The sequence below is a fragment of the Carcharodon carcharias genome, chromosome 15, assembly GCF_017639515.1.
Source record: "Carcharodon carcharias isolate sCarCar2 chromosome 15, sCarCar2.pri, whole genome shotgun sequence".
In the NCBI taxonomy this organism is placed as follows: domain Eukaryota; kingdom Metazoa; phylum Chordata; class Chondrichthyes; order Lamniformes; family Lamnidae; genus Carcharodon; species Carcharodon carcharias.
Window position 1 is genome coordinate 91,616,589 of NC_054481.1, and position 25,791 is coordinate 91,642,379.

A 25,791-nucleotide genomic window follows, 5' to 3' on the forward strand; every position below is an offset into this window, starting at 1 on the left:
TTCAAAATAAGAAATTAGAAGTATAGGTTAGCATTTCTGGAATGGTGATGCAAAATGCATTCAGCACAAATTGGTTGCTTTCATTAACTGAGAGCATTCAAATTACAGAAATAAAAATGTGAGTCCACTAAGTGATTACATTGAATGGCTTTCACATTATGTACTTCAGTGCTGTAATCTCGCTGCAACCCTGAAGGATTAATGGCTAAATGGGCAAGGGAGGCATGCCCTTAGTTTGATTGTAACAAAACAATTTGTATTTTGATTGAAGGCAATGTTTTGAAGAAACCTAATTTAATGAAGACTATAACATGCTACTTGGACAAGATGTCCCTTCAGCTGTACCCAACGCTGGAGAAGTTCGAAGAAGAGCTGGTGGAATTGCTTAATGCAGACAGATTGCTTAAGGTATGGCAGAGCCATGATTAAGCTTTGAGCTTCTGAAAATTGTTTGCTTTGTACTACCTTATTATCATTTTGATCTTACACTTTCCCTCTTTATTTCTGCTCCCAAAGACACAATTTGCTACAGTGAGTGGGGCAAATGTTACCTTTTCAGTTTTCACCCTGTATGTTATTCTGTTAGTTTGAAGCACCAGCCCACAATCGTGGAGTGAGCTCCCACTTCCCTGAATGCAACTGCATTAGCTGCATGTTTCTTCATGTGTTATATTTTGTTGCAATGTGTGCTTTAAGATATCTTTTGTTAAGTAATGTTGATAATTGGGTTGGAGGTTTATTAAACATATCTTTAAATGGGATCTGAATTAACATGGACAGATAATTATTCAGGATGCTTCAATTAACTTCTCTCAACTTCAACTTCATTCTCTTGCATAGTGAGGTTTTTAAATTAGTCAAGTCCATAACTTGAGGCGACTTTGAGTTTTCATCATTTAGCCACATTTCACTGCCCATCTCATTTATCACACAGCAGCTCTGTCTATCTCTCCCTCTGAGTAGAAACCAGCTGTCTCCTTGAGTGTGCACTTCTGAACTCCAGGAACAACAAATAGTATTACAAAGGTTTAGTAACTACTTCGAGTCACTTTTCTTAGGGTTACATTGGCACTTACATTTGAAACACAGATTTAAGAATGAAGATTCGGCTGCCTTTTAAAAATAGGATGCAGCCAACTTCCCTTTGGGCCTTTATTCTGGATCAGCCAATGAATTATTCTATTGTTATGTCTGTGTTCTGGTGAAAGGTCATTGACCTGAAACATTAACTCTGTTTCTGTCTCAACCGATGCTGTCAGATCTGCTGAGTATTCCCAATACTTTGTCTTTATTTCAGATTTCCAGGATCTGCAATATTTTGCTTTTGTATTTCTGTTTAATTCTCTTCCAGAAGCGCTCACTTTGAAGAAGCTCTTCTCTTTTCTCCCTCTGTTTTTCTCTTCCACCTTGTTCACCTTTATTGCTTTTGATTCCCTCTTTGTGTTTGATCGGGTACTACCAAAACTTGCTTTCACAGCCACATCTTCTTCCTTATCAATTATCTGTGGCTTCGACTTATTCCACTTGGATTTCAACTGAAATTCCACCCTTCATGTTTTGGACCCCCACCACCCTTCCACCACCCCTCCACAGTTACAATTATCTCCTAGACATTCAGCATTCTTCAAAAGCTCTGTTCTTACTGCATCCTGAGATCCACTCTCAATGCCATGCACTGGCACATATGCCCCCCTTGACCTGCCTCTTAAGCAGTACCGACTCATGCTATCTCAAATCTGTCTTGGTATGCAGTTTCATTTCATCCTTTATCTCATCCGGTGCTTTTTCGTGAAATGTTTTTTCTTCCTTTCAGGTGTGAAGGATTTGTGTTCTGATGATGGGCTGTTGACCTGAAACGTTAACTCTGTTTTTCTCTCCAGACCTGCTGGTTATTTCCAGCATTTGCTGTTTTATGTATAATTACCATAAGGACCATTGAGAAGCTAAGTGCCAGAAGTGAAGAAGAAAACAAAAAAAGTGGTTAAGAAGTTGATGAAATGCACTTATCATAATATAATTGTTACCCATCTGTAGACACCCATGTGCAGAGTCTCATGAAACAGAACATGGAACCTGCTAATGTAAGAGAGTGGCGGACCCAAAATATCCCCCTCTAATTTCTCGATTAATTTAAATAGATTTTAAATTCTGTGCATAGAAATATGTTTTTAAGCAGTAGATTTTCACCTTGCAACCTGCAAAAGAAACTGGCTTAGGATAGGACACTGAAAACAGAATTTTTTTCAAGAAACAGCGGAGATATTGATCGACTGGGCAGAGAGTAAAGGTTCACTGCAATCATTGATCACTCTTTGGGACAACTTGAAGACAACGATTTGTAGGCAGATAATGTGGCTGAAGTGTAAGAAAAGGACAGAAATAAAAATCAGTTAGATCTGGAGGTGGGGATTGGAAAATAGGTATTTCTGTTCCTAAGCAATCTTTGGTGAACTACCAGGGCATATTATAAACTATAAATTACCAAACAAACCAAGTTGAAACTGATTTTTGACCTAATGATGACTCAGGTAAATTCCTTACTTTGCAGTTAGGGTGGCAAATCAATGCAAGTATTTGAGGCCAGTTAGTATGGTATGCTTACATACGAACATACGAATTCGGAGCAGAAGCAGGACACTCAGCCCCTCAAACCTGCTCCACCATTCAATAAGTTGATGGCTGATATGATTGTAACCTCAACCCTACATTCCTGCCTAACCCCAATAACCTTTCACCCCTTTGTTAATCAAGAATCTATCTAGCTCTGCCTTAAAAATATTTAAAGACTCTGCTTCCACCACCTTTTGAGGAAGAGCTCCAAAGATTCACTGCCCTCTGAGGGAAAAAAATTCTCCTAATTTCTGTCTTAAATGAGCGACCCTTTGTTCTAGATTCTGATGAATACCTGAATTGTTCATGAGATGCATACATGCAATGTTGTACCTTTCAAATTATGACACCCTCTGCAAAGATGCATTAGTAGCTATTATCATACCACAGACAGACACAAACAAGTTTCTGCTCCTAAGTTTGCACTTTGGTGAAGCATTTGCTTAATGCTTCTGAAGACTTAACAAAGCGTTTTATTTATTAATAATATATGCATCATAGGATGAATTATTCATTCCAGGGCAAGTGGGATGGAGGGAATATGTTGTTGATGAAATGGAAAGCTCATAACAAGTCATGATTTGCCATGATCATGTGCTGAATGTAGTGACTTGGCTTGAGAGTAAATCCTATACAGCTCATTGAAGATTAATAAGTGGACTTCAGAAGTTGTTGTAGTACAAAGAATATTTGGATAATTGGCTAGAGAAGCTCATTTGTATTAACTACCTAGGTAACAAATTCTTAACCATTACATCATGGTTGTTTTAAAAATACACTCTGCTCCCTCTTGTAACATGAGAAACACCATAAAGGAAGACAATGAAAATGTACAAGCATAATATTTAGTTATGCTTAGAGAGAGAACAGTAGATACTTCAGAGTAATTCGTAAGCTGAGATCTCATTTAGGATTTAGTTAAAATTGTAAATCACAAGAGTAACAGCTATATCAACCTAGAGATAATGTTTTTGCCCAGTACTCATTTCTGATGCCTGTTATTTTTGTATATTTTCTTTTTGAATGAGTGGAACTGCAGTCTAGGGACCATCCTGTTGCTCAAGGGGAGCATTCGTTTTCGGAAGAAGTTCAAATATAAGTGCTCAGCTCTGAAGCACCTTCTCCTTCGACGGTCTTTTGACCCATAGCTCTTCCCAGCCATGTTGCCCAGTCCCAAACCGTCTCTTACCTCCATGGTTTTGATCAGGAACCTCCAACCAGATAAGGGATCCCTATATGTTACTCTGGTCCCATATGACACACACAATTGATTTTCTGTGAAGAAATATCTTTCCTGTCCCGCAGCATGGGGGGTGGGGTCTTATGGTGCAGCGGATAGCATCCCTGCCTCCGAGCCAGAAGCTTAGGGTTCGAATCCCACACCAGGACTTGATGGCCACAGAAGGTGCATTCATAACGTGACCAAATAATCCTTCCATCATGCCTGTGGCAGGTGGTAAGAGCAGGAGAGACTACTGGTCAGCCATGGTTGATGTGGAGTGGTGCTCCTTAAGCTAAGCCTTTGGCTTCAGGCTAGTGACCTGCTCCAAGAAAAACAAGTTATGGATAATGGATGTAAGCATGTGATTTGTCTGCTTCATGTGCCTCTAGACATGGGAAGTTGTCTTAAGTCTAAGTCAACGTGGTCTACTTTCCCAACAATACTTCTCCCCCCCACCCCACTCTTCTTTGTTTAAGGAGGTGTTTGTCCCCCTCTCTTCCTCCCCTCATTCAAGGTGTCTCATTCACAGATGCTGCTCGAAAGCCCCTTCCAACAGGTTCTTTCTATCCCTTCAATTGACCTGAACAAGACTATGCTCTCCCACATTCTCTCTCTCACAGAAATGGGTCACCCTCTTCCTCTCTCTCTCTCGCTCTCATTTATTCAGCAAAGCTCGCTTCTCTCTGCAACATACTCCACAAAGTTGTCTTCCCATTGCCCCCTGAATAGTCAGCTAAACAGATATATGTGCTCTCATTTTCTCTCTCAGGCACTACAAAGGGAGAAGGAGAATTGAAGGAGAGAGAGAGGAGTTAAAGGAAAGACTTTTCTCTCCCCCTACACCCAAGTAGGATACTGTTATGATTCAGCAGTTAGTAAAGGCTGTTATTTAAAATCCCAGAGGGAAACTTTAAACAGCTGTCGTAACCTGTATTTTCAAGTGGTATGTTTTGAGTTGCAGCTGTAAATTCAGGAATAAGACTATCAGTTCCTGAGATGTTTTATATCAAATTACATGACATTTATTAATTTACACAAGGTAAACATATACACATGGCTGCAAATTACTACTATCATAACTTTTTAATAAATTCCCAAACTAATCTCCATTAAGGCAACAACAACCCATAGACATTAAGCAGACACCAGGCAAAGCATTTTCACCTTACAAATTGAAAATGAGGTTCCTTTCACTTTGGTTCCTTTGCAGACAGCTGTAGGCTTACAGCTGCTTTGATGTTACATACCTCTGCCCTGCACACACAAAACTCCCTTCTGTTATACCAAGCACTTCTCTTTGAATGTAAATTCTCATTGTATCACAAGGTCCTTTGAACTCCACCTCTTCTAACAATAAAACCCCTTTCATTGTACCAATTTTATTAGTATTATAAACATTGGTTGGTGTCTCCTAGCTAGGTGCAATATTTCACTCCTCTTCTTGAATGCTGTATTCAACAAAATGCAAATGTACTTTTTACCTCTCTGTTTACATCTCAAACTACTATACATCAAAGGAGCCAGACTAGCTGGCTTGAATCCAATTAAAACGCACATAGATAAACCCACAAACGAAACCTCTATTTTAAAAAAAAATTCCAATAACATTATATGCATTCATAGCTTTATGACAGATACATGAGTCTCTTGAGTTATATCCTCCTTCATACAGAATGTCTCTGTCCCTGTGCCTTCCTTTCCCAATCAAGAGAATGTCTGTATGTCACTCTCTTCCCGAAATTTATTTTCTCCCTCTCTCATCAGTGAATTGCTTCAATTTTACTGCCTTAAACATGATCTGTTTGTCCTCATTCTTCTTGATGGAATCTCTTTTTACAGGATCTTTTTTTCTCCATTCCACGAGGCTGGAATACCCATCAGACTCTGTCTCTCTTCCCCCTTCCCAGAGCAATGGGTTGCCTTCCCCTACCATCCAGAGCAGAGATTTTACATTCCTCCTAAAAGGTTCTCTTGCAGTTGCTTGCCCATTCCACACAGACTCACTTTCATCCACCCTAGAGCAGAAGCTCTTCCTTTTCCCTACCGCCCATCATGAGCGTTGGCCACACTCCTTAGCCTTGCAATTGATCTAGGTTTTTATTTATTCTTTCGTGGGATGTGATTGTCTCTGGCCAGGCCAGCATTGATTGCTCATCCCTAATTTCCCTTGAGAAGATGATGGTCAGCTGCTGCCTTGAACAGCTGCAGTTCGTGTAATGTAGATACAGAGCTGTTAGGGAGGAAGTTCCAGGATTTTGACCCAGTGACAGTGAAGAAATGAGTACGTATTTTCAAGTCGGGATGGTGTGTGACTTGGAGGGCAACTTGCAGGTGCTGATATTCCCATGTATCTGCTGCCCTTGTCTTTCCAGGGGGTAGAGAATATGTGCTGAAGAGGTGTTGCAAAATATACCTTAGTGAGTTGCTGTACCATCTTGTAGATGGTACATAACTGTAGCCATAGTGCATCAGTGGTGGAGTGAAGATGTAAGATGGTGGATGGGGGCCAGTCAAGGGGCCTGCTTTCTCCTAGATGGTGTTGAGCTTCTTGAGTGTTGTTGGAGTGTGCATTCCATCACATTCTTGACTTGTGCTTTGTAAATGTTGGACAAGCTTTGGGAAATCAAGAAGTGTGGTGCTGGATTTGAAGATGATAATGAATGTTTTGTTGGACACCATAGAGATGCCATACTTGGGGAAGGATGTCTCCTAGCTAGGTGCAATATTTGAAGGCTATGGAGAGAGTACAGAAGAGATTCACAAGAATGATTTCAGAGATAAAGAACTGTAGCTAAGAGGATAGATTGAAGAAGTTGGCACTGTTTTCCTTGGAGAAAATAAGGCTGAAAAGAGACTTGATAGAGGCATTCAGGATCTTGAGGGGTCTGGACAGGGTAAATAGTGAGAAACTGTTCCCACTAAAGAGAGCATCAAGAAGCAGAGGGCATAGATTCAAAATAATTGGCGCAAGGAGTAAAAGTCATGTGAGGAAAAACTTTTTCACCCAGAGGGTGGTTGGAGTCTGGAATGAACTTCCTAAGAGGGTGGTGGAGGCAGGTTCGACTGAGGTATTCAAAAGGGCATTGGATGGCTACCTGAAAAGGGAGAATGTGCAGGGTTATTGGGATAAGGCAGGGGAGTGGGACAAAATAGAATGACCATTCACAGAGCCAGTGCAGACTCGATGTGCTGAATGACCTCCTTCTGCACCGTACAGATTCTGTGGAGACGATCATTGTGACACAAATATTATTTGCCAATTAACAGCCAAGCCTGGTAAATACTGAGGCAAAGTAGCTACTCAACATATTTCAGCCCTTTCTCTATCATTACCTCTTCACTTATTTCTTCTTGCTCTCCTAATTTTTTTACTTCCTCCCTAACCTGTTTCATATTTCCTTTTACCATCCTCTCTTTTGTTGTCTATGTACTTTAAGTATGCCTTTTTCTTTAGTTTCAATTTTACTCTTTATCCATTCGTGGTGTGTCATTATTGGCTTCTTATTTCCTTTTTATGGCAGAATTTCCTTCTCTTGCACTCTATTGATCACCATTTTAAATATTTTCCATTGTTGTTCTATCTTTGCTTTTGGTTTTCCATTGCACTTTCCCTCATTCCCTCAAAATTAGCTTTTTTTTCCAATGCCTTATCTTCTTTATTTTCATTCTTTATTTTAAACTTACATGATAGCTATTGCCTAAGTGTTCCCCAATCGCTTCCTTCTATTACTGCTCTTGTTCATTTCCCATTACTTGATTCAATTTGATTTATCCCTTGCACTTCTTGTGTATCGGGTAAAAAGGAAGTCTTGCACACGTTGTAAAAACTCCCTTCCCTTTTCCCAACGTTTTGTTCGATTATTTTCTCTTGACTCATTTCCTAGATTTGCCTACATATTTCTTCCTCTACTTGCCTTTTACTATTAGGTCATCTATTGATTACTTAAAATTGCATAGAATTAAGTAAATTGCATAGAACTACAGCATTGAAACAGTCCATTCTTCCCAACTGCTCCATGCCAGTGTTTATTCTCCACACGAGCCTCTTTATGCCCTACTTTATCTAACTCTATCAGCATAAACTTCTATTCCTTTCTCCCCCGTGCTTTTGTAGCATCTCCTTAAATGCATCTATGCTATTTGCCTCAACTACGGCTTATGGTAGTGAGTCCTAACCATCCAGTGGATAAGTAAATTTCTCCTGAGTTATTACGTTTACTAATGTGATTAATCCCTTCTTATCCTTTGTCTCAATCTCAATAGATTCTGTTTCTATTTTAATATTAGTGATATCCCCTTTTCCTACTGGCATTCTGTTACTTCTGATTAATACAGCCACCCCACTCTACTACTGCCTTCCCTGTCCTTTCTAAATATGTTATGTCCTACCTTAACAGCTGGTCCTGAACTTTATTAAGCCATATTTCAGTTATCCCTTCTACATCTTGCTACTCATGATGAATTAATGCCCTCACTTTTCCCATTTTGTTTCATATGTTATGATGCGGCAGATGATGTGTGCCAAGCGGACTAAATCCACAAGGGAAACTTGGTTGCGCTATCACAACAGTTTTGCAATTTGTATTTATTATGAGATATGTGCACTGAATTCAGAAGTAATGAGTCCACCAAGACCTTTAGAAATTTTAAAAATTAAATTAGAATATTTATTAATAAAATAAAAGATTTCACATACATAAAACTACAAATTACTACTGTAACAATTACTAAAATTCCTAATTAACCTGGCTCTCAGTTACACACTCCCTTTAAGACATCAGTCCAAAATAGACTTTAGATTTAAGACAAATCCAGCAAGTTAGCACAGTACCCACTTGACAGTGGAATTCCAAATGGCTTCCCCAACTTCAGTTACTTTACAATGCAAACATATGCACAAATGGCTGGAGGCTTCTTGAAGGCTGTTTCTCACACACTCCTGTTGGATTTTACATGTCCCTCTCGCCACATGGCAATTCATTCTCCTTTATATATATATATATATATATATATATATTTCTCTCTCTTTAATATGTAAATTCTATTGTTCTATATGTCTTTGAAACTGTATCTTCCTCATAATATAAAAACTTACATGTTGCCATTATTGCCAGTAACCTTTGGGAAAAATAAACACACTGCTTAACTTTGCTTATCTGGCCAGTTATAAATAGATTGTTATGACACAGCCGATGGTAAATGCTGATCTGCTCAAATCCCAAAGGGAAACTTGAAACAACTGCCATAGCTTATCTTCTAACACATCAAGGCCTTCAGACCAGCTGCCTTTAATCCAATTAATTCTCACACACAGACACATACAGACACAGATACCACTATTTTACAATAAATTCCAATAACATTATTGTATCTTCCTGACACTCCGTCCTTATTGAAAAATGAATCGTCATAATTTAAAAAGAGGACTTCATTTTTATTAACCCGTCTTATACTATTACATTACCAGATGCATGCATTAACATAACAATATATATACAAATTCTTCGTTTCAACAGAAATTATTTGAGTACAGTGTCCAGGTTTTAAATGTCCAATTTTCCCTTTAAGCTTCAAACTTTTGATAACGCATCTGCAATCAAATTTTCTTGCCCCGCTACATGTATAATCTGTAGATTAAATGGTTGCAGTAATAAACTGCACTTGAATAGCCTCAAAGTTTGTCTCGAAATTTGTCCAGAAACTTTAAGGGATTGTGGTCTGTATAAAGAATTGTTTCGGATGAACTGTTTGCAACAAAAATCTCAAAGTTCTGCAATGCTAACACCAAACCCAAAGTCTCCTTTTCAATTGTTCAATATCTTTTCAGTTGTACATTTAACTTCCATGAAAAATACCCTATCGGTTTTTCAATTCCAGTGTCATCTTCTTGTAACAGTATGACCACAACTCCTATATTACTTGTGTCAACAGTCAACTTAAATTGTTTAGCGAATTGGGTCCTGTCAAAACTGGTGTTGTAGTGAATACAGTTTTCAAATTGTCAAATGCCTTATGACACTCCTGTGCCCATTGAAACTTCTTGTTCTTTTTTAAGAGTTCAGTTAATGGAGCAACCACACTGCTAAAATTTGGTACAAATTTCCGATAAGACCCACTCGTGTCCAGAAATCTCAAAACTTCTCGTTTTGTTGTAGGCACGGGGAAATCCACAGTAGCTTTCACATCTCTCTGAGCCACCTTACCATGTCCAATGGTATGGCCTAGATTCGTAACTTGCACTTTTGCAAATTCACATTTAACCAAGTTCACCACCAAATTAGATTCCTGTAATCGAGTAAATAATTCTTCCAGATGTTGTAAATGTTTCTCCCACATCTGACTGAAAACTATCAAGTCGTCAATATAAACACAATTGCTCAGACTTGCAATTACTTTGTTTGCCAGTCTTTGAAATGTTGCAGGTGCATTTTTCATGCCAAATGGCATGGCTTTAAACTGATATAGTCTGTCTGGCATCCCAAAAGCCAATATTTCCTTTGCTTTCTCCGATAACGGTACTTGCCGTGTGATAAATTTAGTTAACTCTTCCACAATTTCATTTGTTGGAATGTTTCTCAAAGGTATTGTTTCAGGAAACCTGGTAGACGCATCCAATATTGTCAGTAAGTACTGATTTCCGCTTTTAGTCTTAGGGAGGGGTCCTACACAATTAATCATGACCCTAGTAAAAGGTTCTTCATATGCTGGAATGGGAATTAAAGGTGCCGGCTTAATCACTGCTAGTGGTTTCCCTTTCAACTAATATGTGTGACATGTTCTACAGAATTTGACTATATCCCCATGCAATCCAGGCCAATAAAAATGTTATTGTATCTTCGCCTTTCTAATTCTTAAATGTCCCCCCATTGAAATTTCATGAGCTATCCTCAGAATTTCATTTCTATATCCAAATGGTATTGCAATCTGATGCACCTCCTTCCAGCTTTCATTTGCTGAAGCATAATAAGGCCTCTATTTTCTCATTAAAACATTACCCGTAAGATAATAACATTCTGGAATAGATTTTGCCTCTGTTTCCGAGTAAGCTGTCTGACATAAATGTTGTATTTGCATATTCTTTTTCTGTAACTCCACTAACCGCCTTGAGTTAAACACTTCAGTGGAATTGTCCTCTTTTCTTTCTTCATGAACAACCATATCAAACACAGTGTTAGCTAATTGGATTTCCGAACGTTCTCCCTGCCTTTGAACTTCCTGTTCTTCTTGTTTCAACCTATGAGCCTGTGATTTCATTATCACATAATCTGGAAACAATCCAGGATGCTCTCTCTGCAACACTTCTATTGAAAACACTTCTACAGTCTGCTCATCTACTGTAGGCATCACCCACAACTGGGATTCAGCTATATCATTATCCCAATTAAATTGAACCCCTGCAATGGGCAATTTTCCACTATTAAAACAATTACCTCACCTGTTTTCCAGGTATTCTTTAAATTTACCTTCCACAGTAGAATAGGTTTAGCATCTCCTTGAACCCCACTTATTATCACCTGTTCCTGCAATAATCACTTTGAACAACAAATGTCACTATCCCACAACATTAAGGATTGACTAGCCCCTGTATCTCATAAGATTTTAACATCTTTACCTACTCCACCCTGTGCACATGGAAAGACTTTCCCTTCAGACACAATTTTTTTTAACATTTCTGTAACCAGCTCCTCCGAATTCTCTTGGGTAAATTGTGAATGCATTCCCACTTCTTTACCTATCACTGATTCTTCCTGTTTTACCTGTACAGAAACCCCTGGTTTTCCTGTGCCTGAACCTCAGAACCCATAGTACTTCTACTTCCAGTACTTCTCAGGACTCCTATAATTCCAACAGATTTTCCCTGCAATTTCCAGCGCACAGATTTCGTATGTCCAACTTTATTGCAATGAAAACACCTCAATTTTTGAATGTCACTTCTACCCTCAGCACCTTACTTTTTATTCTGAGAAAAAACTTCCTGTGAATTTCCACCTACTCCTCTTCCCTGACTACCAACCTTCCTTTCAAGTTCCTACTTCCCATCCCTTTCTGATTTAAAAGCTAAAAGAAAGGTTTAGCTCTATGAATTAACTCATAATCATCAGCTATCTCTGCTGCTTGTCTTACTGTTTTAACCCTCTGTTCCTCCACAAGTTCTTACTACTGAAGGAATTGAATCTTTAAATTCTTCCAAAAGAATTACTTCTCCAAGAGCTGCATATGTTGTTTCTACCATTAATTTCCAAATCCACCGGTCAAAATTACTTTGTTTTCCTCTTTCAAACTCAATATAAGTTTGCCCAGGCTGTTGTCTCATATGCCTAAATTTCTGCCTGTATGCCTCTGGCACCAACTCATATGTGTTAAAAAATACCCTTTTTTAAGCGCATCATAGTTCACCGACATTGGGAGGAGAGTGCAAGAGAAGGACCCAGCAGCACCTAGAGGAGAGTGTGAGAGGAGAAGAGGGAGGGGAGATGATGGCGTGGTGGTATTGTCACTGGATTAGTAATCCAGAGACCCAGGGTAATGCCAGGGGGAGACCCGGGTTCGAATCTTGCCACGATTCAATTTTATGGAATTTGAATTCATTAAAAACTGTAATTAAAAGTCCAATGATGACCATGGAACCCAAACCCCTCTGGTTCACTAATACCCTCTAGGGAAGGAAATGTGTTGTCCTTACCTGGTCTGGCCTACATGTGACTCCAGACCCACAGTAATGTGGTTGACTTAACTGCCATCTGAAGTGGCCTAGCAAGCCATTCAGTTGTATCAACTGCTACAAAGTCACAAAAAAAGAATGAAACCGGACAGACCACCCGGCATTGACCTAGGCACCAGAAACGACAATGGCAGTTGCAGCCTTGTCAACCCTGCAAAGTCCTTCTTACTAACATATGGGGGCTAGTGCCAAAATTGGGAGAGCTGTCTCACAGACTAGTCAAACAACAGCCTGACATAGTCATCCTCACGGACTCATACCCTACAGATAAATGTGCCAGTCTCCACCATCACCATCCCAGGGTGTGTCCTGTCCTACTGATGGCAAGGGCACAGAATGTACTCTGGGTGGGGGACTTCAATGTTCATCATCAAGAATGGCTCGGCAGCACCACTACTGACCGAGCTGGCCGAGTCCTAAATGACATAGCTGCTAGGCTGGGTCTGTGGCAGGTGGTGAGAGAACCAACAGGAAGGGAAAAGCAAGCTTGACCTTATCCTCACCAACCTGCCTGCCGCAGATGCATCTGTTCATGACACATTTTTGGAGTTACCACCGCACAGTTGTTGTGGAGACTAAGTCCCGCCTTTACATTGAGGATACCCTCCATGTTGTGTGGCACTACCACCGCGCTAAATGGGATAGATTTCGAACAGATCTAGCAACTCAAGACTGGGCATCCATGTGGGCCATCAACAGCAACAGAATTGTACTCGAACATGATTTGTATGGCCCGGCATTTCCACCACCCTACCATTACCATCAAACCAGGAGATCAACCCTGGTTCAATGAAGAATGCTGGAGGGCATGCCAGGAGCATACTAAAAATGAAGTGTATGTAGAGGTGTGTAAGATTATGAGGGGCATAGATAGGGTGGATAGGAAGGCACTTTTTTCCATTAGTAGAGGGGTCAATAGCCAGGGGCATTGATTTAAGATAAGTGGTAGAAGGCTAAGAGGGGAGTTGAGGAGAATTTTTTTCACCCAGTGGGAGTCTGGAACTCACTGCCTGAAAGGGTGGTTGAGTCAGAAACTCTCGTAACATTTAAGAAGTATTTAGATATTCACTTGCATTGCCATAGCCTCCAGGGCTATGGGCCAAGCACTGGAAAATGGGATTAGTGTAGTCAGATCCTTCTTGACTGGCGCGGACACGAAGGGCCGAATGACCACCTTCTGTGCTGTAAACGTCTATGGGTCTATAAGTCTATTTCTTCTGACAGTGAAGCATACATCTCATGTGCTCTACCCACTAACCTGGATTGTAACAACAGCGTCCACTGTTCCTGTGGCCATTTCATCATCTTAGTTATCTTCTCAAATGAAATAAAGAATGCTTCCACATTTCTTTCCTCAAACTTTGGAAGAGCTTGTACAAATTTAAACATCTCCCCACTGGGTTCTGGTCTGGAAATAAGTCCTTCCTTACCTACTGGCATCTCTTTTTCAACTGCCTGCATAATAAGCTGGAATTCCCTCTTTTTTTCCTCCCCCCTTTTCTAACCTATTTCTAATTAGCTTTCTTTTTTTCTTTCTCTCTCCTGCCTTTTTGCCTGTTCCCTTTGAAATGTTGTTCCTTTTTCTTTTTCTGTTGCCTCTAGCTCAAGTTTTTTCATTTCCTTTGCTTGTTCAAGTTCAAGCCTCTTCATTTCTAATTGAAGTCTCACTACCTCCAGCTGTGACTCACTGGCATCAGATATCACTTCCAACTTTAAATGCTGTGCTATACCTTCAATTATGTACGCTTTCTTCATCCCTGCAGGTAACCCCAGTTGTAATTTATCCACCAATTCATTAACTTATCTTTAGCTACCTTCTGTAAACCAGCCAAATTTATAACTTCAACTCCAAAACAAGTCTTAGCAACTGCCGAAACCATATTGCAGTCTCACCACTTTGAATTCAGGAGTTGGTGTGAAGTTTTTTTTTAAAAAACAGTGCTTCTTGTATTTGTAACCTTAAGATTCACCTACTGCAAACCAATCAAGGAATCTCAAATATATCCTGCAAAGAGCCCCAACTATGTTATGGCACAGCCGATGGTGAATGCTGAGTGGCTCAAATCCCAAAGGGAAACTTGAAACAACTGTCACAACTTGTTTTGCAACTTGTATAAATTTTGAGATGCGTGCCTTGAATTCAGTAATAATAAGACTACTAAGTCTTATATAAAGCCAAGTCTTATATAGGGACCATTCCCTCCAGGACACCCTGGTCCACTCCTGCATTACCCCTATACCTCAACCCCCTCCCATGGCACCTTCCCATGCAACTGCAGAAGGTGCAAAACCTGCCCATTTACTTCCCCCCTCCTCACCATCCAAGGGCCCAAACACTCCTTTCAAGTGAAGCAGTACTTCACTTGCACTTCCCTCAATTTAGTCTACTGTATTCGCTGCTCCCAATGCAGTCTCTTCTATATTGGAGAGACCAAACGCAGACTAGGTGACCGCTTTGCGGAACGCCTTCGGTCTGTCCGTAAGCATGACCCAGACCTCCCTGTCGCTTGCCATTTCAACACACCATCCTGGTCTCATGCCCACATGTCTGTCCTTGGCCTGCTGCAATGTTCCAGTAAAGCTCAACGCAAACTGAAGGAACAGCACCTCACCTTCCAATTAGGTACTTTACAGCCTTCCGGACTTAACATTGAGTTCAACAACTTCAGATCATGAACTTTCTCCCCCATCCTCACCCCCTTTCCGATAATGTCACCATTAGCACATTCTTTAGCTAATATCACCACCGTCAACACCCCTTTGTCCTTTTGTCTATGACATCTTTGGCAATCACTTCTTTGCCTCCATCTATCACTGGCCCTCTATCCAGCTCTACCTGTCCCAACCCCCTCAAACAGCTTATATTTCTCTTCATTTCTATTTTTCTAATGAAGAGTCATAAGGACTTGAAACGTTAACTGTATTCCTCTCCGCAGATGTTTTCAGACCTGCTGTTTTTCCAGCTATTTTTGTTTTTGCACCAAGTCTTATAGGTGCCTGACAAAACTAAATTAAACCTTTATTAATAAAGGAAATGATTTTAAAATACAAATCACACTAGTAATTTGTAGATCTATGTAACTTCTAAATCCCTTAATTATTCTAACTCTCAGTTACACTTCCGTTAAGGCAACAGTAAGACACGTAGATTTTAAAAAACCCAGGCAAAGAAATATGAGACCCTGAATAATCCAATTCAAAGTGAATTTTCTTAACTTCAGTACCTTGTAGACAGCAGCTTGAGGTGTAGATGCTGCAGGCCTTTCACACTTGTTAAATCTTAGAATTCCCGCCTTTTCACGCAGCTTTCTCTTCTTTATACATGTTTTCGCCTTAGAATGCAAATTCCCATAGTTTCACTACGGCTTTGGAGTTTACCTCCCTGATTATAAAAAATTACCATACTACCAATTTTACCAGTAATCTTTAGAAAAAATAAACACATAGTTTCTTAACTTCACCTGGCTAGAAAACACATTTCACTCCTCCTTTGAAAGCAACCTAGTTTGGTTTATTTAAAAATGCAAATGTTCTTTTACAGCTTACTTTCTAAACTTCCCCCATGTTTACATAACATTTCAGCTTACCTTCTAACACATCAAAGCCTTCAAACCAGCTGCCTTCAATCCAATTAAGCATCACTCTCTCTCCCTAACACATACATACATACACACACACACATACATACACACTCATATATAGACACAGATACCACTATTTTATAATAAATTCCAATAGCATTATTATATCTTCCTGACAAAGACTAACATCCCTTTGAAATCCAAACAATTCCTTCATTTATCTAAAAAAAAAGAGCAAATTCCCGTTACAATTTAGAGGCTAAGCCAGCATCCATGTTTACTCATTAGCATTTCAAGCACATTTCTACACCTAGCTTCTTTTGATAATTTCATGCTTGCAGTCTACTTGACTCCAAATGTAATTAAATCACACAGAACCAACTATACTTACCCGAGGTGCTAGCGGCCCAAAGTGCATGCAGCCGTGCCAATCAAAGGCTGCCAATTGGAGCTACCCAAGAATGCTCCACTCAAATGGACACTCATAAACCTCCTCCATAACAAACCAGAAAAATATTATGAAAATTATTATATTTCTGTAACATATATTCTGCATACATTTCTGTACAGGCTGTATAATTTGTTTTTATTATTTTTAACAGTCATTTTTTACATCTCTTTGCTCACTGTATCTGTTCTGTGACTGTTTGCTGTTCTCATTCTTACCTTGGTCTGACCTTTACTCTTATTTCCTGTTTCATTTATTTTCAGGTTTATATTCACCAGATTCCACAGCCCCCCAGTCCCCAAGCCTCATTTGTTTGAAGTCCTATCCACAGCCCTATTTATCCTTTCTGTTAGTACACTGGTCCCATTCAGGTTCAAGTGGAGCATTTTCCAGTGGTGCAGCTCATTTCTGTCCCAGTACATTAAGTTAAAAACAAAAAAACTGCGGATGCTGGAAATCCAAAACAAAAACAGAATTACCTGGAAAAACTCAGCAGGTCTGGCAGCATCGGCGGAAGGGTCAAAGGGTCATGAGGACTCGAAACGTCAACTCTTTTCTTCTCCGCCGATGCTGCCAGACCTGCTGAGTTTTTCCAGGTAATTCTGTTTTTGTTCCAGTACATTAAGTCTTTGTTTTAAGTTGTGGTTGTGTTCCTGGAAATTGCAACTTTGAGAAAGAACTTTATGTAAATCAAGGGTCCCCGTTGGGCATTTCTCGCCTGAAATAAAACAATATACAAGTTAAAATGCTGTACCATATGCAGCACTGTGCATTCCTAGCTGAAATAACTTGCAAAATAAAATAAATATAAAAAAAACCTGTATAAATTCAAATTAGGTAATGCTCACAAGCCTTGAGACATTTTAAAACATCCAATTTCACTGCTAGGTTATGGCTTTTCTTGCTTGCTTTGCAGAGTAGGCACACTACCAGCACTCACTGGGTTACTGACTTGTTTAAAAGTAATTTAAAAGTCTCACCCACAGCCGGCACTCTTGAAACAGCAAAATTTAATTCCAACTTTTTGTTTTAAAAAAAACCTCTGATTTTGAATGCATCTAGGATTTAAAAAAAAAAGATTGATGTTCTGGACACGGAATGAACAGCCTCCTTAACAATGGCACCGATCAGGTCACAGGACCTGACGTTACATGAAGGGAGATGATGTGCCCTGCATGATGACAAGGAGTGACACTGACACACGTGCCAATGACAACGGAGGACAATAAAGATAGGAGGCAATGATGCAAGGAAGGCAATGGCGATGATGCAAGGAAGGCAATGGCGCAAAACAACTCTAAAGTGGAAGTCATGACTTAAACCAGGAGAATCAGACCTATACCAAAACAACTTTAAACCGAAACAACTTAAAACAGGCGACTTAAAACAAGGTGCTAGCCTCCCATGAGATCTTACTCCTACTTTCCACACCAGTCTTTCAGCCACACATTTATCTTCCTGACTTGACTATTTCTATGTGTGTGAGTTGAGAATGATGAGAAGAGAGAGTTACCCCGCAGGAATGGATGAGACCATTCATCCTATAGTGACACTGGGTGGCTGTCCTCTTTTGCAGGGCATTGGCGCTGACCATCACTGCCACTGTCTCCCATGGTGGACTGGTGATGCAGTTGCCCATCCTGCAGCCAGAGTGGGGGTAGAGGACATCATAGTGGGCCTCTATGGTGTTCAAAAGGTGCTCGAGGGATGCGTCACTGAAGTGAGAGGCTGCAGTCTTTTTGCCTTTTGTGGCCATTCTGTCTTCATGCAGCAGTTGTGAGCTAGAAGTACTGAGAGGTGTGTGCACGGCTGTACCTTAAAAATAGTGTCTGGCATGATGAACCGGTGAGGTGATGGCATAGCAGGCGAATGAGAGCCCGCCCGCCTCAAAACGGCATGTTTCCCAGGAATGCATAATTAATGTGGTGGGTTTGAGGTGATACAGCATGAGAAATCACCATAAATTTTCATTTTACTTAATGCAAATCTGGGATGATTTTGCCTTACATTTGAAAGGAATATTCTTTTCTCTTAGGCGATAGGTGAAGAATATGTAAAACCTACAAACTACTTTTTAATGCGACCATTTAGAATGCTTTCTCACTTCTTATTCTTTCTCTTGCATCCTTCCTCCCAAAGGCAGTGATTCATTCTGCGGGATGATACCAGTAATTTTTTGATTTTTACACTACGCATTTTGAGTCTTGATTCATCATGAGACTTTCACAGACTACTTTGCTCTACCCTGGCTACTAGTAAAGGTCAAACAAAATTCCCTGTCTGTCGATAAATCCATTCTCATTACAAATGCTGGAAACTAACACATTTGGTGTGCAAGCTAAAGGAAACTATTTTTATTATTTATAGCCCCTGTTTATTGGTTGGCCAAGCCAAGAACAGACCGGTCCTTTGATCAAATTTGGGGGATGTATTAGAATTGCTTGGTTAAATTTACATTGCACATGTGCTTATAAATAGGCCACTGGAGTATAAATATCATAATTTTCCACATGGGAAAGTAGCAGTGCTTTATTCTGATGAAAGGGACCTGAAACATTAACTCTGTTTCTCTCTTCATAGATGTGCTCTTACTTGCTGAGTGTTTTTCAGTATTTTTTGTTTTCATTACAGATTTGCAGCATCTGTAGTCGTATGCTTTTGTTTTCCTGATTTGCTTTGTTCTTCTTTGACTATGAGGCACAGAAGTCTGTTTCGTTTTCCTTATAGAATGACCAAGTGTCTGATGGAAGCACAGTTGTTATTCAAGAACGAAGGCTACATGTTTGTGTTCACAATGGCTGGTGCTATGTTCAAAAGCCGCAGGTGGTGGTTTTGATACCTGGGACGGTGCAGAGAAAATCTGGGAGCTTCTCCAAAAGGTAAGGTTCATTGTAAATGAGGTGAAATATATTACATACTCAGCTTCTGTTCAAAGATGTTCACCATTGTTCAGGCAGAAAAAATGCGATTCTATCTAAACCGTTAAATTTTACGCTCATGAACAACTTCATGTAACTTTTCAATTAGAGACCACTTTTGGGCTTCTCATTCTGCTGTCACATGTATCGTCATGTGCATCTTGATATCTACAGAAAATCAATTAGAATCAACTCAGTCACAGTCTTCAGGAAGGATCACTTGAATCTGCAAGTGAATTACTGTGGGGCTAAAAGAGCCTTTATAAGTGGAGTTAACAGGGTTGCTCCCTCACGATTGCACATCGGGTTGCTTTAGATTTGCTTCTGGTACCTCAGAAAAAGATACAAATATTTTCAATTGCTGCTCTTACTTTTCATAGAGTGTCAGTGAGTTATGCCAGTTCTTATCATAATGTGAAAGGTCCATAATTCATAAGTTAATGAAATTGTGAATATGTCCTGATGGTTGTTGGCATGAATTAATATATTGCTGGAGCTTTGCATTAATGGTGCGATAATCAATCTTCTCAGTGGTAGAAGTTTAAACATGACCATTAAAGGAGGCCTTATTCCAAATGATTTCACTCATCCTTCCCTTGATTCTTTAATTCTCTAATTTTCTAGTTGTGTTTATAATCATTTCTAGAAATCTTCTAGATCTTGAACAAATCTACACAAGGCACCAATTACATGCATTTCCTTGGTTCTAAGAATTTTGAGCTGTCTGCTGCACCTATGGGCACTCACCTGGGTGCGAGAATGTACTGGTTTTGTGCTTTATTTAGTTCATTCTTGGGAAAACAGTGAGGAGAGAGCCGGAATTTCAGGTTAAAACAGCAAGGAGAGAGCTGGGAGCTCAGTTTAAAATAGTGAGGAGAGCCGGGAGTTCAGGTTAAAACAAGGAAGAGAGCCAAGAGTTCAGGTTAAAACAGTGAGGAGAGAGTTGGGAGTTCAGTTTAAAACAGCGAGGAGAGCCAGGAGTTCAGGTTAAAAGGCAGACAAGTCGCCAGGACCTGATGGCCTGCATCAAAGGGTTTTAAAGGAAGTGGCTGCAGAGATAGTGGAGGCTTTGGTCGAAATATTCCAGAACTCACTGGATTCCGGGAGGGTCCCAGCGAATTGGAAAACCGCTAATGTGATGCCCCTGTTCAAGAAGAGAGGGAGACAAAAATCAGGAAACTATAGGCCAGTCAGCCTAACATCTGTAGTTGGGAAAATGCTAGAGTCCATTATTAAGGAAGAAATTGCAGGACATTTAGAATAGCTTAATGCAATCAAACAGAGTCAGCACGGTTTTGTGAAAGGGAAATCATGTTTGTCAAATTTGCTAGAGTTCTTTGAGGATATAAATAACAGAGTTGACAAAGGGGAACCGGTAGATGTTGTGTCTTTGGATTTCCAGAAGGCATTCGATAAGGTGCCACATAACAGGTTATTGCACAAGATAGGAGTTCATGGTATTGGAGCTAATGTATTAGCATGGATTAAAGATTGGCTAACACACAGAAGACAGTGAGTTAGGATTAATGGGTCTTTTTCAGGTTGGAAAGATGTAACTCTTGGAGTGCCACAAGGATCAGTCCTGTGGCTTCAATTATTTACTACCTATATTAATGACTTGGAGGAGGGGGCAGAGTGTAATGTATCCAAATTTGCTGACGATACAAAAATAGGTGGGAGGGCACGTTGTGATGAGGACATAAGGAAGCTGTAAGGGGATCTAGATAAGTTGGGTAAGTGGGTAAAAACGTGGCAGATGGAGTTTAATGCAGGAAAGTGTGAGGCCATGCACTTTGGGAGGAGGAATTAAAAGGCAGACTATTATTTAAATGGAGAGAAACGCCAAAAAAAGTGCAGCACAGAGGGCTGTGGGTGGTCTTGTGCATGAAACACAATTAGTTAACATGCAGGTGCAGCAAAATAATTAAGAAGGCAAATGGAATTTTAACTTGTATTGCTAGGGGGTTGGAGTTTAAAAATTGGGAAGTCTTGTTACAACTGTACAGGATGTTGGTGAGGCTGCAACTGGAGTGCTGTGTACAGTTTTAGTCCCCATATTTAAGAAAGGATATGTTGGCATTCGAGGCAGTTCAAAAGAGATTCACTAGGCTGATTCCTTGGATGAAGGGGTTGACTGATTAAGAACGGCTACACAGGTTAGGCCTTTATTCATTAGAGTTTAGAAGAATGAGGGGTGTGATCTTATTGAAACGTACAAGATTCTGAGAGGGCTTGACAGGGTAGATGTTGAGGGTAGTTGTTGGGGGAATCTCGAACCAGGGAACATAGTTAAAGAATAAGGGGATACTTATTTAAAACTGAGATGCGAAGGAATTTCTTCTCTCAGAAGGTAATGAATGTCCAGTATTCTCTACCCCAGAGAGTTGTGGAGGCTAGATCACTGAAAGTATTTAAAGAGGAGGTCGATAGATTTTTGAAACGTTGGGGAGTTGAGGGCCATGAGGAGCTGGCATGAAAGAGGAGTTGAGGCCTGAGGCAGATCAGCCATGCTCTTACTGAATGGCAGTGCAGGCTTGAGGGGCCGAAGGCCTACTCCTGCTCCTATTTCTTATGTTCTTATGTGGGTGTTATTGACCAGGCCAACATTTATTGCCATCCTTAATTTCCCTTGAGAAGGTAGTGGTGAGCTGCCTTCTTGGATTGCTGTTGTCTTGTGGTGTAGATACACCAATACTATGTTGTCTTTCATCTTGCTGCTAAGATTCTTGTTTCCAGATAAATGTTCAAACTCTGAAGAAGTCTACAATTTTTTTTGCCAAGGTGCCAAAATTTGTGAATGTTAAAAGTACCAGTCAGCAGAGCACTAAGCCTTACAAACTAGAAGGCCCCAGATTAGACTGCGTGAAGTGAATAATCTCAATCTGCACTGCAGGTGGTCTCTCAAATTAATCCTTCATTTTCTTTCATTGTAGCAAATTAGGTTGGTGGGGTGGTGAAATTTTCAGCCCCTTATGAAGACAGCTATTTAACAAAAGGCACTTGATAAATTCAGTAGCAGTTCACTGCTAAATAATAAACCTATTCAGATTATGTCTGATCACTGGAACTTGGGACGATTAATTCAAGGAATCGAGTGGCAGACTGAGTAACTGAACGAATGTCAGAAAACATAGTTCAGACACACAATTCAATTTGGGCAAAAATCTTTTTAGAGAAGTACTTAGTAAGTAATCTGTTTCAATGGGACATGCACTGAGTGGTGTTAGATTGATATACTTCTGCACCATGCACTGTTCCCTGTGTCCCACTGGTTTAGAACAGCTTATTTTCTTTTTGTAATTTACTATTACAGTTGTGCAGAACTTTTAAAGAAAACCTGGACTACACTTGTCTCTTACAGAATGCTGATCTAACTGTATACATGTACTGCCGCTTTTACAATGCAATGCCATGCCTGCCGAATATCGATGTAGAAATGGGCAGTATGGTTTTGGAATTGGGTGTTGACCTGGCTTTGGAATGCGATGATATGCAATCCCTTTTGGGAAGCTGTCTCACTGGACTTGGTTCTACTCGGTGTGAACTATAACTCTTATGTAGTTTTATGCTAGGTTTGAAAGGTGCTTAAGTGGCCAGTGGACCTTCTGAGCTCTTCAAAAATCTGCTTCAGAGTGCACTGCAGACTGTATCCAACCAACCCATGCTTGCACAACTCAAAATGCAGTGTCCAACATTAGATGTGATTCTGTGATTTGACAACATTTGCTAAACAATCCTCAGTGTGCTAAAAATTACGCTGACAGCCAATTCAAGATTGTCAGTTGGGCTCGCAATGTGGCGCATTTGTGTGCACTGGAAACTACATATATTAATACATAGGACTCTGTTCTTTGCAGACAGAAAGAACATGTGCACATTACGCCTGTTTCAGCTAAACAAAATAAGTGTAGCCATTTCTTGTTCATTCTTCAGGGCAATGCCTTGACCAATCAGAGTCAAGTTGCCTGGCTTAAATTTCAAACCATGCTTGGCAGTTAGCTATCGGTCACCATTAACTGGTGCATTCTCCACAGCAACGCCTCTACCAATCAGAGCCCACTTGCTAACCAATCAGCACTCTCTTCTCATACAGTATAAAGTTGTTTCTCCCCCTGACATTGGTATTCTTGCGATTGGCCTGATGAGTGCAAGATGAAAAGTTTTGACAATTTTTTTTCAGCAGTAATCAAGCTCTGTACTACCAAACGACTTTTTGTTGCCTTCAACTCAGTGTAGACTGCAAATCACCTGTAACTGTGAATAATGGCAACCTCCCTTAACAAAAAACGGCCCTTGTGTTTCTTGTTTTACCGCAGTTTGCCAAAAAGGTCTTTGGTCCTCAGGAGCCGTATCCAGCTGAAAGAATTGGTAAAACACCCAATGTTTGGTATAGTTTTCCACCTGGAGTATGTGTTCTCCAGCTCCACAGGAACAGATGGAAAGGTGAGTCAGTGAATTCTGGATTTACTTTGACTGCAACATTCACGTGACCCAATCCTAACAGTGGTTTATACAAATAATCATGTAACTGCTATTAGATGTTATTTATCCAGGATTTAACCTGTCAAGCTAAGTAGAAAATGCTGTGGTCATCAATTAGTGAATATTTCCTTCCCCACTCAGTTATGAAGGATGTTCCACTTCTACTGTAGGGTTAATCCTGAAACATTAACTATTTTTGCTTGAATACTGATCAGTCTACTGTGAAATTTTGTTTTTCTACCTGATTTGCAGCATTCATATTTTAATTTTATTCTCAGTTGAAATCAATGTTTGGCATAAAAACATAAAAAAAATTTCTTCTTTAAACATCAACCCAAGTTAAAAGAATGCAGGTAAGATATATATTGTAATTACAGAATATTCTGTGATAAAAGGCTTTCTTTTTGGACCTTACCTTTTGAATGTCATCTGGCTGGCCTCAATTGATCTCTGACCCAGGCAGCTCAACTGCGATCTGAATCTCACTATGTTCAAAACATAAGCATGCACCTGCATCCTACCATTTCAGTCACATTGTAGTAAATGGGTTTTGTCGATTCATATCACACTGGTGTAAAATGGGTCTGACTTAAAAAGACATCATTAGATCCAAGTATTATATTCTTGATTTTATACTACACTGGAGGCTGTGACACAAATGGATAACTTGGAATATTGAACCAAATGTTCTATTTGGTTCGAGGTGGTCCGTGGTCAATCTACTTAGGTTTTTTTTCCATTCTGGTGAGAGGGCAACACTCAAGGGCAACTAGGGATGGGCAATAAATGCTGGCCCAGCCAGCGAAGCCCACATCCTGCAATGAATTAAACAAACAAGTTTCTCATTTTAAGAGTGCGGTTATACTAGCAATGGTGACCATGGATACAAAAGCAGCAGTAGAGCTGTGAGTTGGGTCTATATATCTGCCTCCCGAGTTCCGTCAAGCAAGTTGAAACAATGCCCCTTCAAAGAGAGAAATTTAACTCACAGCCAAGCTGAAAGTTACAATTTAAAAGTGACCAATTGGTCGACTAGAATTGGAATTTATAAGAGAATGGATTTTATCACTGGTCTTTTGTAACATTGGAAACTAATTCCCAGAGGTGGAACATGATGCATAAATCCAAAGATACATGTTCTGAGTTCCTTTGTGGTTGACCTCAAGTGTGATCTGTGCAAAGCCAGTCCTTTGTGCATTCAGCAGACCAGAGTTATACAATCACTAGAAGAAGGTCTGAGTTGGTAGCTACAGTATAGCAATAACTCAGGATGTTTCTCACCTTCTTTCTCTCTGGTATTCCCATACCAGCCACTGCCCCGACAAAAAGGGCTGGTGGTCAGTCTTTGCAAGCCCGGGGGTGGTGCCAGAGGACTGGTGGACTGCAGATGTTGCACCCTTGTTCAAAATCAAAATAGGGTGCAAAGATAAAGCCAGGAACTACAGGCCAGTCAGTTTAAATTTGGTCAGAGAAACTTCTAGAAGTAATAATTCAGAACAAAATTAATAGTCACATGGATCAAAGCGAGTTAATTAAGGAAAGCCAGCATGGGTTTCTTTAGGAAAAACATGTTCAACTAACCAGCTGGAGTTTTTTGATGAGGTAACAGAGAGGGTTGATAAGGACAATGCTGTTGATGTGGTGTACGTGGACTTCCAATTGAAGTTATTTGATAATGCCACACAACAGACTTGTGAGCAAAGTTATAGCTCATGGAATAAAAGGGACAGTAACAACATGGATATGGAATTGGCTGCATGACAGGAAACAAAAAGTAGAGGTTAATGGATGTTTTGGACTGGAGGAAA

At 40.0% G+C, this 25,791-nt stretch overlaps 1 protein-coding gene across 2 annotated transcripts in view; it reads left to right on the forward strand.

The window, feature by feature from the left end:
* nphp4 (nephronophthisis 4) overlaps positions 1-25,791 on the forward strand; it is a 475,487-nt gene that overhangs the window by 184,627 nt on the left and 265,069 nt on the right. For both annotated transcript variants that reach the window (XR_005945404.1, XM_041207356.1), the window contains exons 6-8: positions 272-408; positions 19,311-19,462; positions 23,818-23,944. Coding sequence is in view for 1 of the 2 variants with exons in the window: in XM_041207356.1 (XP_041063290.1) it covers positions 272-408; positions 19,311-19,462; positions 23,818-23,944 (416 nt within the window). In the remaining variant the exon portion in view is untranslated. The remainder of the gene's footprint in view (positions 1-271; positions 409-19,310; positions 19,463-23,817; positions 23,945-25,791) is intronic.